This window comes from Hakea prostrata, chromosome 11 (assembly GCF_041222555.1).
Source record: "Hakea prostrata isolate BN-2017 chromosome 11, UWA_Hpros_2, whole genome shotgun sequence".
Taxonomy (NCBI): domain Eukaryota; kingdom Viridiplantae; phylum Streptophyta; class Magnoliopsida; order Proteales; family Proteaceae; genus Hakea; species Hakea prostrata.
In genome coordinates, this window is record NC_142610.1 from 10437782 (window position 1) to 10453525 (window position 15744).

A 15744-nucleotide genomic window follows, 5' to 3' on the forward strand; every position below is an offset into this window, starting at 1 on the left:
CTATGGTGGAGGTGCAGGGGCTATGATTCAACCTGATCGATAAAATGATGTATTTACCCAATTTAAATTTACAAATATGTACTTCTGTTCTCCTATTTGGATATTGTGAGATTTGAAATTTTCACCTTATTAGAGTTTTAGGTAAGAGTTTTATAGTATCGTTCGAACAAGTGGTTAAGAGATATTTATTGTAATATCTTTTTACAAAGTAAAATTTATTCTTTGCCCATAGATGTTGGAGTAAACTGCATTGGTGTGTGGTGTGTGAACTCTCTTGTACATTCTAATGATGTATATAATTTAAAAAATTTAACAAATAAAAATATACTCACAGCATATATATATATATGCAATCAAGAGGTGGTTGCCTAGAATAGAATTTAGAAAAAAAAAAAAAAGAAAAACCCTCAATAGGTACCTATGATTTTCTTCTTGCAAGCTTTTTCAAAAGCATTTAAGTGTTCTTCTATCACGACCTTTGAAACTCATAAAAATTGAAAGCATGAGAGACACCTACCATCTCAACAAGATTTGGTTGCCTATGAAAAAACATAAAAATACGACAGGTACTTCTTGACTTCTTGCAAGTTTTTTCAAAAGCATTTAAGTGGATTTCTATCACAATCTCTGAAAACTTAAATAGAAGTTGAAAGCATTAGAGACACGTACCATCTCAACAAGCACCAATTTCGGAAGAAATTAATGCATACCATTAAATTCTCAAATGAGATGTAAGGGATTAGGTACCCTCCAAAGCTAAGCAGTGACTTTGAATCTAATTAAAAGTAGAAGTCGTTTTTTTGAATTGGGCAAATTTTACATGGTCCCAAGGTCACATCACTTCCGCAAGAATACTAGTATCAATAGAGTAATTTATACTCTCCAACAGCTTAAGATTTCTTACATGGTTTCTACGTTTGCATTCCGAAATTTTGATTCTCATGGCTCTTCAGAGTATTCTAGTTTTTATTCTGTTTTATGCTGGAAGCTTACTGATGATTTTAGGAGGGAATAATGAGACAGCTCGATTTGCTTTGTTGGAGTTCAAGAAACAAATTGAACTTGATCCGTATGGAGCACTAAGTTCTTGGAATGATTCAATCAAATTTTGCAACTGGGATGGGGTCACATGCAGCCACCGTCATCAACAGCGGGTTGTTAGCCTGAATTTACAAGGCAAGGGCTTGGGAGGTAAGGTATCTCCATTCATAGGAAATCTTTCTTTCCTTCGTTTCCTCAACATTGCAAACAATAGCTTTGATGGTGAAATCCCCCAAGAGGTTGGTCATCCCATTCGACTACAATATATTGTTTTGACGAACAACAGCCTCAAAGGAGAGCTTCCTCTCAGCTTGGCCAACTGCACTCATTTGAAAGAAATTTGGTTATCCCGTAACAATTTTGTGGGGATGATTCCGAGTGAACTCTTTGCCACTTTGTTAAAGTTAGAGATAATTTCTATTAATTATAATGGCTTGATAGGAACCATACCAGCTTCTTTTGGGAACATGTCCTCAATTCGTGTTATCTCCTTGGGTTATAATGGACTACAAGGGAGCATTCCAGAATCCCTTAGCCAACTTACAAACTTATACTTTCTTGCACTTCTTGAAAACAACTTAACTGGTACATTCCCCCCCTCAATATATAATCTCTCATCTCTTGAAACTATTTCTATTGTACAAAACCAATTGCACGGTACTCTCCCCCAAGACATAGGCCTCTCTCTTCCAAATCTCATAAACCTGGACATGGGACTAAACCTTTTCTCAGGGAGTATACCAAATTCCATTTCCAATATTTCAACACTTGAATCAATTGATCTAGGTGACTGCAATTTCATTGGCCCTATCCCTAACAACTTGGGTGATCTTCAAAATCTTCAATATTTGAATATAGCTGGAAATCAATGTGGAGCAAGGGAAGGTGGTGATTTAGATATTTTAAATTCTTTGGTCAACTCTACACATCTTGAGCTTTTGGAACTAGAATCTAATGATTTTAGGGGTCCAATTCCCAACATTAAAGCGAATCTCTCATCCCAACTCTCAATACTTAGATTGGGAAGGAATCAAATATCTGGAACTATTCCTATGGGGATGGAGAATCTCATCTACTTAATTGGGTTGGACATGGAGGAGAACTTTCTCGAAGGTAATATTCCATCTACTATCGGAAAACTTTCAAACCTTCAAAGACTATACTTGGGTGGAAATAGACTCTCAGGACAGATTCCTTCCTCCATAGGCAACCTCACTCATTTGTATGATCTCCATTTAGATTCCAATAGCTTGAATGGAAATATTCCTTCTAGCATTGGAAATTGTCAACTACAATTTTTAGGCCTTTATGCTAACAATCTCCAAGGTTCAATACCTAAACAACTCTTTCTCATTTCCTCCCTATCGATTGGCCTTGACTTATCTTATAATTCTCTTGTTGGTTCTCTACCAATTGAAATTGGTAACATGAAGAGTCTTTCTACACTGGTTATCTCAAACAACAAACTGTCTAAAGAAATTCCCTACTCCATTGGTGATTGTAATAGTTTGGAACATCTTGATATGGGGAATAATTTTCTTGAGGGAACCATTCCTCAATCGTTGACTCTTTTGAAGGGACTTAGAGAGTTGGATCTCTCAAACAACAATTTAACTGGGCCAATCCCAAATGATATGGCAAAACTTGTGGCTTTGCAGAGTTTGAATTTAACGTTCAATAATCTTGAGGGAGAGGTATCGACAAAAGGAATCTTTGGAAATGCAAGTGCAATTGTTGTGTATGGAAATGACAAGCTTTGTGGGGGAATTGTAGAGTTACACCTATCTGCATGCAAAAACCATGGATCTACAAATAAAAAAAGATCCAATCTTTCTAGAGTAGTTCTGGCAATTGCTGGTGTTGTTCTTGGTTTTCTTTTGATATCTTCCTTTCTTACTCTCTATTGGATAAGAAGATCAAAAAGTAAACCTCCACCTGCACCATCAAGTGGTGATCAATTCTTAAATCTTTCTTATAAGGAGCTCTTTCAAGCTACTGGAGGATTTTCATCAACTAATTTCATAGGTTTTGGTGGATTTGGCTTTGTATATAAAGGGATTATCAACCAAGGTGAAACCACTGTTGCAATCAAGGTACTCAACCTTCAAAACTCAAAATCGTACAAGAGCTTTACCGTTGAATGTAAAGCACTAAGAAACATTCGGCATCGAAATCTTGTCCGCATTTTAACTTGTTGTTCAAGTCTTGATTCAAAAGGAAAAGATTTCAAGGCCCTTGTTTATGAGTTCATGGCTAATGGAAGCCTAGATGAATGGCTGCATCCGCCGGTAGAGGCACACTATCGATCAAGGAATTTAAATATTCTTGAAAGATTGAACATTGCAATTGATGTTGCTTCTGCATTGGATTACCTTCATTTCCACTCCTATATAACAATTGTTCATTGTGATTTGATGCCAAGCAATATTCTATTTGACCATGATATGGTTGCGCATGTTAGTGAATTTGGTTTGGCGAAGCTACTTTTAGATCTCAAAGACAATTCATCTCATGATCAAACTAGTATGATTGGATTAAAAGGATCTATTGGCTATGTTGCACCAGGTAATAAATCTATGTTTTATTTGAATCAATCCATTTTGATAAAATAGCTAATTTGAGTAATGTGATCACAATATCTATACCCATATGTGATCACAATTTCTATACCCAAACTATAGTTTTTTGTGCTATATATGAAATCTCTTGTTGCCATACTAATAGCAAGAGGTTTGTAATTTCAGAATATGGCATGGGTGGAAGGGCAACTACATCAGGAGATGTGTATAGCTATGGGATTCTTTTACTAGAAATGTTCACAGGAAAAAGGCCAATAGACCAAATGTTTACTGGTGACTTGAACCTCCATGACTTTGCAAAGGCGGCTTTACCTGCATACATGATGCAAATTTTGGATCCCACACTCTTAGGCAAGGGAGAACATAGAGCAGAAATTGAAGAGGGTGTTGTCAATGAAATTGAAGGTCCTAGTCATATGACAGATAAATTGCATGATTGCGTGTCTTCAATAATTGAGATTGCATTACGGTGCTCCATGGAGTCACCTAGAGAACGTATGCAAATGAATGATGTTGTGAAGGAACTGCATGTAATCAAGAATATTTTTCATGAAGCATGACTCAATCAATTCAGAAGAACTATACCTTACTAGAAGGTGAAGCAGAACTTTTTTTATTTTATTTATTTTTATGTTAAGAGTAATATAAGTAACAGTGAATATTTTGTGGTCATGCAGTATATATGTGGATTTCTTTGAGCAAATTCAAAGGTCAATGATTAAAGAAGAAATTTTAAGCAATTGGTGGAGTCTTCTGCAAATGGCGACAATAACCAATTGTTAAAGAATTTATAATTGTCTTTTGGTGAGTTTCTTTCATAGATTAATTTAAACTAAAATGACTATTTATATCTCTCCGGTTAGCTTCTACTTTCATTGGAATAAACATCCCAAGTTTCTTATGATTTACTTTTTCTTGTTGATTATTATTATTACTACTTTTCTGTATTTTATTATGGGATTGTACTTGGTTCTTGATTTAACTGGTTCATCAATCTTGTTTTGCTGTAAGAAATCCATTGATTCCTCCTAGCAACTTGCTCACTATTGAATTAGTTATAAGAAGAGGGGTCTTAGAGATGATTCAAGCCCTCATATGTCACCATCTTCTTCCTATCTACTAGTCATGACAATCTTCATGTAAGGAAGATTTAGATGTGATGAAGAGACATCTTCATCTCAACCTAAAGTAAAGGGAAAACATCAATGTCAAGCTCAAATGCATATAGGAATTGCAAAATCCATTTCAACTTAGATTCTTTTCTTTTAAAGGAAATTTTCATTTTAAAAGATAGAATTTCTTCAAGTTTGACCTGCAATGTAAAATAAAATATATAAATCATTTTAGGTAATTTATATTTTTGAATAGACATGTATTAAGTGTATTTGCACGTGTAACCTTACTAGTATATATGTACATATAAATAGTGAATGCTACAAATGAACAAAAATATTGGGGAAAAAAGAAGAAGAAGAGGAGTTGTGCTATAGTCTTTTGAGAACAAAATTGTAGAATATTGTCAAGAAATCTTACTGAAACTAGAACAAAAACTAGAACTTAGTGCTCCATAACAATTAAAAGATCAAGTTATTTCTTAAACTCCAACAAAGCAAATGGATCTGTCTTATTCTTCACTTTATTCTTCACTCTTACAATCATCAGTAAGCTCCAACGGAAAAGAGAATGAAAACTAAAAATACTCTAAATAGCCATCATAATTAAATTTTGGATGCAAATGTTGAAACCATGCAAGAAATCTTGAGTTTCTCCTCTCTCTTTTTTGGGTCAACAACGAAGAAGACTTCTTCCTTAAGTGATCTGATCTATTACTGTTTATTGATAATAGTACTCTTCCTTAAGTGATCTGATCAATAGCAATCCATTAAATTCAGTAGAGAAGAGGGAAAACAGCAAGGGTGGCTTTTTTGATCCTTCTGGTATGAGGGCGGGTATTGTTTAACCTCCATGAGACAAGTTTCCCCTTGGGTTTCCTTCCTTGTTTTAGATTTAAATTCAATGGATCCACGGTTTTAGAAGATCTGATCCATACATCTCAGTAGAGAGGTTTTGGGTTCGACCCTTGCGGAGGCATTTCATTTTCCGTATTAAAAAAGCATCAGTACACAAAAATAATAATAAAAAAAAAAAAAAAAAAATAAAAAGGGGGTGGGGGGGGTTTGGGGTGTTTTTTGTTTTCCTCTTAAAAAAAAACCAATAGCTTCTCCAAGGAGCTGACAATCTCCCTCAATGTGTGATTAGTGTATGGTTTGGTTATCACACTGTCATGTAACCTCTATTTGTCAACAGAGAATTTTTATGATTTTTTTTTAATCTTCTAGAGCACCAAGCATCAATAAAGATATTTCATCTACCTAAGACATTTTTTTCTTTCTTTCCTTTGGCACCGAGGTTTATTTCGGACAGTTTATGTACGACTAGACTACATCCTCAAAGGTTAGTTTTTTATATAATTTAGATACATTGAATTTTGACTCTTGACCTAAGGAAATTCAAACTCTTAATTTCATACTATGAGGTTTTGATTTTTAACAATTGAATCAACCCCTTTAGGTTCATATTAAAATCCTTTTACTCCATGGTGAATAATCAAATTTATTATCTTGTTAAAAGACAACGTATCACTATTACAAAGAGTAAACAACCATTAAGCGATGAAGACTAAGAGAAAAACAAATATTCCATCTTACAGAGTGGGTGCTATAGTAATCTAAATCTTGGAAGGGATATAAGCATTTGCAACCTTCCCCCCTTTCAGTCTGTTTTCATACCCACAAGTGGGTGTAAACATGTCAGATTCAGATGCGTTGGTGGAACCCCATACACGCATCCTTATATCATTATGAATATTATCCCACAAGTGGGTGCAAACATGTCAGATTCAGATGCGTTGGTGGAATACATTCATGCATCCTTATATCATGATAGAATTGAATAATATCCAATAAGTTTTTAGACAGATTTAATCGATTCAAATAAAATTTTTTAAATGGGCATGTATACAAGTTAAATACAATATCCAAGGAACAACTTATTGCCGAAATTTGGCAAAATGTCGTCGAATTCATTTTGCCGAATTTCAGTGATATCGCCCCTAGTGAACTGAAACTAGGGGGCAAAACGAGATTTGCGAGATGTATTGCGATATATCAAAATATCGATATTTTATTTTATATATATATATCGATTTTTATGCTATTCTTGCAATTTTTAGGAGATTTCTCTTGTGATTCTACAGCAAAATCTTTAGAATCAATGAACAATCTTACCAATTCTATTCCAATGATTCAAGACACAAAATGTAATGTGCTAAATGTAATTAGGAGGAGAATCTACATAGAATAATTTCTGAAAATAATTCAAATTATGAAGACTTTTTATATAAAATCTTCAATATTAATGAGCAATCTACCAATTATATTCTAGTGATTTAGTCCTCAAAAGTCAACATGCCAAATGTAGTTTGACAAAAAAAAACATCCAAATGTAGTTAGGGAAGAGTGTTTACAATTACATGAAATAATTTTTGGAAACAATTTAACTTGTGAATGAATTTTGTAATAGAATCTTCAGAGTGAATGGATAATCATTCCAATTATGTTTGAATAATGTAGATCTAAGAAGGTAACATGTCAAATGTGGCTAGGTAGGAGAATTTAAATGGAATAATTTATAGGAAATAATTCAAATTTACTACATATTTGCATCAAATTAGGATATGCAACAAATTTACTAAAATTATTGACAAAAAAAACTCCAAAATTGGGGGCGAAATAGCGCCAAAATCTCGGCGATAGTTCACCTGGTTCGTTGGGTAGCGAACCTCGCAAACCGGGCAAAATTTCATTCATTGACTATATCTCAACTTCCTATTAACTTGAAACGGGATAGAAAAAAAGAAAAAACGCAAAGCCCCAGCGCACAACGAGACAACGCCGAAAGAAGAGAGAGAAAAAACAGATAGAGGAAGCCCAAAAAACGCGAAGCCCGGACAACAGAGAAGCCCAAGGCACCGCCAAGAGCCGGATGTCACGGAACCCGGCAACCAGGAGACCGACCAAAACACGAAATCACGAGAACAAACGACGGACCCCGGAAGAAGCAAACAGACACCCACGAAGACCAGCCCAGCAAAAACAACCGACACACCGGAGCGAAATAACCACCACCACGCAAGAACCAACCCGACCACAGGAGCACAAAAGAAAACCCACCGCACCAAGAGAGCAGGGCAAAAAACACCAACCCAACAGAGACCGACGCAACAGGAAGCCCAAGGAACCAACCCGAAAAAAAGGAAAGGAGCCCGACCCCAAAAGACCCCCCAAAGACAAGAGAAAGCAACAAACGACCAAAAGACCCACAAACCGGGGAAAGAGAAGCCGGCAACCCGCAGACAACGGCAAAACCAGAACCGAGGCGAAAAGGCAAAAAAAGGCCGCCGCCCAAGCGGCACAGGCGAGCAACACCGGGACAACCCCGGCCAGCCCACCAAGAACAAACAGAACCAGTGGCAGGCGCCCACAGAAACACCAACGGGCAGAGGCCGGAACCAGGCACCATGAAAAGACCGGGAGAGTACCATGGGGAATCCTATTGAGCGCGCCATTTGTTGATTGTCTTGATCTCCTCCCATCTATCACATAATAAAGGATCATTGCAAGGGTTGAAATTTAAGATTTTTTTTAGTCTTTGATATTCTTACAATTTTTCGATGGTGATTTTCTTTGTATTTATTTGAATAAATCTAAAAAAAAAATTCACATATCTTAAGTTACAAATTTATCTAGCGAACAAAAAAATTCAATAAAATAACTTCTTCAAATAATTTAATCAGTCAAATAATAATAGATATAGAATTAGATGGTACATTACCATATTTGCATCCTATTAGCTATTAGCAATTGGAAGATTAAAGTATCCCTAAATGAATGCAAATGCAAATTTGAAAGCTAATTTCAGTTATTCACGTATAACCTTACCCATAACCTCCAGAGTCCAGACTGCAATAGCTAGGGTAAACCATTGTGTCAAGTCACACTTTGATACTTGCAAACTATAATACTTCTTTTTTTTTTTTCTTTTTCTTTTTTGAGATTGGCAGCTAATATCACCACAAGAAAAAGAAAAATAATTTACATTCTATATAAGACGGGTTGAGCTAATTGCGCAGCATTGAGCTGCCTATGGTCTAGATTAATTCTAACTACCAAACGCAAACTAATAAAATACCCTCCCTCGAGCATCATCTGCAACTCCTCCAACAAGAGCCCCTCACCTGATAACAAAGACTGATTAAGTCTCAAAACCTCCAATCACAACCTCTTAGTGTACATGCACAGGAAGAAAAGATGATCATGGTCCTCACAAATGCCCCACATAGAACACATGAAGCATCTGTCATTCTCCCCCAAGAGAGTGCCCGAGCCCGAGTCAGCAACCATTTGGGAACCGCCATTGAAGCCACAAAGCTAAACTGAATATTAGTAGATACAGACCAGATCAGCCGTTGCCAAGCCACTTTGTCACCCCGTCATTGCACTGCCTCATTAGCACACTGGATCGAGTATTTCCCCTCCACCAAACCCACCAAGACAGGTGAATCATAGTCCAGCCTAGACTGAACTTTGCTGCCGAAGTTCTCACCCCAGCGTTCCTGGATGCAACTATCATCGTGAGCATTCTGCCAAACACCTTCCGGGCTCCACAAAAAGTTGATACAATCATAGTGACTACGCCTCAACAATCAAAGTATTCTCCTTCGCTATAGGATCATCAGGTAACCATGGATCATGCCATAGGAGAGTACTAGACCCATCTTTAATGAGATATCTAATGCACTGCAAAGCCACTGTGCTAGTCTGTAAGAGTGCCTTCATTGTATGAGAGCAATCCCAGGGAATCTCCATAGCTAATAATAATGCAATGTCATAAAATGTGAATACCTGTTAGATGCACCTTCAGATTATCAACCCCCCAAATCCCCGTAACAGTTAGTTAAACCTCTTGCAAAAACTAAGTTAAGAGACTCATTAATTTCAAACCATCGCATTAAAGAATCCAAGCATCTGCATGATTACTTCTTTCCTGAATGCATTACAAACGATACACTTTTATTTATTTTTTATTATTATTTTTTTTGGGGGGGGGGGGGGGGGGGGAGGATAAATTGAACATTCATTACCAAATGAAAGAAGAGGATTGCTTGGGTGAGTGGGGAGTACAATAAAGCACAAGTCAATTACAATGCCCCTCCAAGGCTGCAACTACAAAAGGGAAAGCAAAGAACTACAAAAATGAAGGTGGAAATTCCAAAGAAAACCCAACCTTGACGAAAGCAATCTACCCAGGAGCAGAAAGATATGTAATACCATGATAGAGGGCATGACTCTGATATCCAAACTTGGAGGAAAACCATGCCCATTGGTGAGGAAGAATAGCCTTGATCCATCGTTAATTCAATGAAATAACGGCCCATTGAAGGTGACAAGTTAGTGTTTGAGTCAATCATTAATAAGAGGATCTGGGTCATCAACAGCTTCAAACTGAGAAAACCTCCTATATCAATAAAAGAAAAAGTGTCATTGGAACGTTTACCATCTATAGCATGCAAACACCAAACTTCTAGATATGTGTTATTTGACATCACATTGTCCACTCAATTATAGAAACAAATATTACCTATCCAATAATAAGAGGCAAATCTTCACACTGCACATGCTAAGACACAATGGGGGAGATTGAACTTTATCCTTCTACCTCAGATGACGAGGATTGTACCAGTTGAAGGGTGGTGGAATGGGAAAACTTGGGTGGGAGGGTTAGGAGGTTATCATCTCCAGTCAGCTTCTGTGATGCCATCCCCAGTGCATATCCAAGAGCTCTTGCAACAGGAACAGCCACTGCATTGCCAATCTGACGATACCTGCAGGGGGGGGGGGGGGGGACAAATGAATAGCTACATTTGACGTGGTTTCACTACGAAATTGGGAAGACATTTGAGAAGGAATGAATGACCAGTCAAGTATTGTCTCGTGAGTTAATAATCAGTCAGAAGCATTTCAAGTGGACGTTGCAGGCAGAGCCAGAGATACACACAAGTTCCTACCATAAGATATTTCTTTTTCCAAACCAATGCACTCTTAAAATGTTGATGTCCCTTGAGAACTCCTTATGTTGGATCTTTGCTGCCACCAGACCTTTTGAGTCTTCGCTATTTGAAAGGGAAAGAGGGAAGAGGGCAGAGTTGGGAGCTTGAAGAGTGAAATGGGTAGTTGTAAACTAGTAATGGCTATTTTCATGAAACAGGTAACCTCCATCATAGTCCAACCAGAGAGAAATTTTTAGAGTTCAAACAGATGCTAGTCCTTGAACTGATGTTAAAATGTCACAATATAAGTAAATAGGGAGTTAAATATTGGCACTTCTACCATCTCTCAAGGACTATAAACTGCTTACAAAATCACTCAAGAACCCAGCTGCAAAATTTAGTTCCCACTAACTCACTAAGAGCAATTAGAAAACTCATGAACCCTAAAAGAAATATTTATATTCCTCCCAAATTTCTTGCATGAGGCCTAGGGATTTATCCATGTTCCCAAGGTGTTGAGCATCACAATACATTCATTGGTGTCAACAAGTGCACATGCATACAATGCATGAATATCAGAAAAGCACGTGCATAGCTGTCCAAATAAGATGGCAATGTGATCCAGTGGATTCTGTCATTGACTGGTTCAGTTAATGTTTTTGTTAATGGATGAAGTCAAGTTTTTCATTACAATTGTATCATAATGTCACTTGAGTTTCAGCAAGCTTATTGAATGTATGACTAGAATATTAAATTAACGGTCATCTCAGCAAGGTAAGTCAAGCAATCAACTTATATAGGCCAGTAGTGAATTGAGTCGGAGGGACTCATTTTAATAAGGTGGTTTTGATCAGCCTCATAATTTATGTTTGGACTTGATATGATTGAAAGGATAATGTACTAATGTCCCGGTTAAAAGTTGGGTGTATGAGTTCAGCTAGGCTTTTATCTTTTGCAGCTGGGCTATATAATATTAGATAAGGATAATATGTAAGTCAGCACTTTGGATGGTAAATAGACAATGGATACTATCTAAGCAGCAAATTGTTAGGATAATAGATAATAAACTCAGCAGAGCTCTGAATACTGTTCCATTGGAAAGATTTAGAGGAAAAAAGAAGAGGGATGTTAAATTGTAACTAAAAATATGCATAATATGGCTAAGCTTGCATGTTGCAATTAAGAGATCTCTTCAAGTAGGCAGATCCCTAGTCAAAGTAGGAAAAATAAGTTACGAGAAGAACTTGGAGGAGTACCTCTGCTTTAGTGTCCCACAAAACCTGTAATAATCAGGAAACCCCTGCAATCTTGCATACTCTCGTATAGTAAGGACTCGATCTTGCTCAGGATGTAAAGTTACCTAAAGGCAGTGAAAATCTGTCTCAGTTGGGCATCATTAATACACTTTAAAAGAAAAGCCATGCATTTTGGGTATCAAATGTTCAAGAAAATAACTAAACTGTGATGATACCTTGTTATGAGGCTCAGGTGTAGTCAATATAGTTGGCACTGTCTCATCCCACCACAAACGTCCAAAAGGTCTACATGACAACAAAAACTACTCAGCCTTATCACAGCTAGATAGGGTCAGCCAAATGGATCCTTTTGAAATAAATTAGGTTATAACTGATGTCTTTGTAAAAGTTGTAAATAAATTAGAAGAAATTCAGAAGAGTCAAACACAAAAGGAAATATGTGCATCATCCTAATAAGAATAATCCTCACCTAGTAGACTTTCCTTGCCATAGATTCAGAGCATAATCTGGAACCTGTCAATAATCGAAAACAAAAGACAAATCACTGGTAAGTTAAAATAGGAACACCAAATTCCAGATGCCTTTTGTGCACATATATTTCCCATCAAGTACACAAACTAATAAATGGAAACAAGAAAGATGCATATCTTGGAGGGTAAAAAACAAATTAAAAAAAAAAAAAAAGAAGCAAAATAAACCATCTAAATCAAGTTTCCATGGACTCACTTGGTGGTGGTGGGTTGGGGGAATCTTACCAGTGGTTTTCCAGATGGTAGGAGGATTCGTTCCATCTTTGGATCCAACTGAACAACATTGCCAGCTCCAACAATTACACCAGGAAGGTCTCTAAAGTTTGCTCCCTTTAAAATGAACCAAACATTTAATTGAGTATGTATACATTGACGACAAGCAAATTGACATAGAATGCTTTTGCTTGCCCAACCTTTTTCTTTGGGATTTGACAGACACGCAAATAATCGTCCTCACTTAATGGAAGAGGCCGATGATCATACAGCACAGATCTTTTAGTTATTTCTCCACTTGACAAGGAATTCGTCATCTCTAGACATCAAAGCAATGAAAACTTATCAATACCAGCTGCCCTTTTTCTTTTCTTTTCTTTCTTTTTTTTTTTCTTTCTTTTTTTTTTTTTTTTTTTTTTTTGGGGGGGGGGGGGTTTGGTTGGGGCAGGGAGGGGAGGGAACTATGTGGAGGTACAAGAGTTTGTAGTTTGTACTCTGCAAGATTGTAGTAGTACAAAAGATGATGTATATGATCTGACTTGCAAAAAGTTAAGGAGGTTGGATCATCCAAAAACCAAAACAAGGTAGAAAGTTGAAAAAAGATAAACATATAAAGGGGTCACAGACTGTGTTCTTATAGAAACCCTGCGCAGAAGGATAGATCTCTACACCAGAAAATTGAAAGGTCCAAAGTTGCTCATTCAACAACAATATTTAACAAAAAGCTATTTACTACCATGCAGATCACGTGGAAACACAGGCTAGAGAGAGCTACTGGCCCTCTTGCTGTTAATTTGATGTCCCTTGACGAGACTAGGGATGAAACTCTAAACTCTATTAAGGGCTTTAAGTAAGAGCATAATATGGATAAAAAGCAAAAGGAGCCATAATCCTAACCATTCAATGGCAATTAAGAACATATATTAAGATGGCCTAACCAAGCAATCACATGGTGTCATCATGTATGCTACTTAGCAAGTAGTTCAGCATTCACCATTCTGAAAACCTTGAAATGAAAGTGAAAATGACCGTACGAGTCAACTTTGAAGGTTCCTCAGAGAGTCCAGCCCCAAGTTCCTGCAATTCCTAATTTACCTAAGATTGAGTTCTACCGGAAAGCAGATTCAGAGACACTAGCAAGAAAATAGAGGGGAGAACACATACAATATCAAGATAACATCCCCCAACTCCATGCCAATAGAATATTAGTGTTTATTATCGTACATATTAATTAAAATCTTGAGTGAAATACTAGTTTAATGCTACTGCAGAAGAGGTGATGTAACTGCAAGCAAGAGAGAAAAAGAGGTCAAGTAAGTGAAAGGGGCTGGCCCGAAGTGAAGGAATCCATAGCATTTGAGATGTAAAAAACTTACTTGCACCAACTAAAGGAGTTAGAGGAATATTTTGGTGGTTCAAACCAATGTGGGAGAACCATGGAGTGACTGGTGTGTGATGGTTGAATTAGACCCAACAGTCAGTCCATCAGCTTTATGGTCTATCATGATGGTAGGAATGTCTTGTGAATGTAGACAAGGAGAATAAGATTCAAAATATATAAAAGTAGTTGAACGAAGGGGTAAATGGTGTTGAAGTGGGGAAGGTGATACCAATGATCACACAAGCAAGCAGACCTAATAATAAAATCTGTGACTAGATAGAGATAAAGAAGCAAATTTTGTCAAGGGAAGCAATCAGAATGATTGACGGGAGATGGGACCAATTTTCTTGGGAGGAAAAAGAGAGAAGAAAAGGATTTAGAATATCAATTCCATATGCACTGCTCAACAGCATGAAAATTCTTGAGAATATTATTATTTTCTCAAATCATCTCAAAACATGATACTTGTGAACAGTAAAACAGCCCAAAACATGTGTATACTTCAACACTCCCCCTCAAGCTAGAATATACACAAAGCAAACTTTAGCTTGCACAATAAGAATAAACTTGAAAGTTAGCACTAATCTTGAATGTATGGCAATAGCAGACGTCGATAAACATTGAGAGAACTTCACCCAGGAGATAATCAACACCAACAAAAAAACTTTAACTCTTCATGTTGAACAAACCACCAATAATGAGAACAATCGACACCATTGAAAACGAATAAAATTCATAAGTACAGCAGCATCAAAGGCATTATCTAGTAATGCCAGTAGTAGAGAGGAATATCCACACTAATTCTTCAAAATTGTAGCTCCAATATTCATATAAGTGCTTTGCAAGAAGGCAAGTAGTTGGTAAAGTATGGGTAGGTAAAAAGGAGGTAGTAGGTAAAGCATGGGTGAGTAAAAGACAGTATTGGTTACTGTGGACTAAGTAAGTAGGTAAAATACAATATTAGTTACTGTGGACCAAGTAGGTAGGTAAAAGACAATATATGTTATTGTGCATCAAGTAAATAGGTAAAAGACAATATAGGTTATTATGGACCAAGTAGTTAGGAGGTAGTATAGGTTACTACGGACCACAATTGGGTAGGTAAAGTAGTATAGGTTACTACAAACCAAGTAGATAGGTAAAGGTACTGTTGTAGAATCCCATCTTGAGAGGACAAAGATCTTCACAAATAATATCCTTCAATACACATTGAGTACATATAAAATAAGGTATCATTCTCCCCCTCACGTGTAGTATTATGACAACTAATTATCCAATATAAAAAGATCCCAAGCGACCTTTATGGTAGATATAATCTTCATTCGTTGAGCAAGTAGGAATCCAAGAAACAACTTCCAAACCTCTCCCCATGGTAGATAGGATAATGGCAACATTCTAATAAACCAAATTTTTCAAGAGGCTATTTGTAAATACAGAAGTGATGGACATGAAAGGAACTAGATTTATAAATGGAGGACAGACTTGGAAGGAAAAATTCTTAATGGCAAGATTCTAATATAATATGAGGGAGATGGGTAACCATTAAAGGAAGGTATTGACAAAAAAAAGAGATTAAATATGAAGTATGTAACAGGCAGCCAAATCATGAAATAGGGATATAGAAGGTGGAATTAAA

General features: G+C 36.7%; 2 protein-coding genes across 2 annotated transcripts in view; one reads left to right on the forward strand and one right to left on the reverse strand.

Moving 5' to 3' along the window:
- Positions 1–904: 904 nt before the first annotated feature.
- LOC149000040 (uncharacterized) lies at positions 905–4210 on the forward strand. Its single transcript, XM_089140574.1, has 2 exons — positions 905–3606; positions 3786–4210. Exons 1-2 carry the CDS (start codon positions 942–944, stop codon positions 4178–4180), a joined length of 3060 nt encoding a protein of 1019 aa, XP_088996700.1. The 5' UTR covers positions 905–941; the 3' UTR covers positions 4181–4210.
- A 5587-nt stretch (positions 4211–9797) lies between these two features.
- The window catches only part of LOC149000041 (DNA (cytosine-5)-methyltransferase CMT2-like), a 53780-nt gene continuing 47833 nt past the window's right edge, over positions 9798–15744 (reverse strand). Inside the window, 7 exon segments of the mRNA XM_089139804.1 lie at positions 9798–10196; positions 10320–10563; positions 11985–12088; positions 12200–12269; positions 12454–12497; positions 12740–12844; positions 12928–13046. Coding sequence (XP_088995930.1) covers positions 10386–10563; positions 11985–12088; positions 12200–12269; positions 12454–12497; positions 12740–12844; positions 12928–13046 — 620 coding nt within the window. The 3' untranslated portion in view covers positions 9798–10196; positions 10320–10385.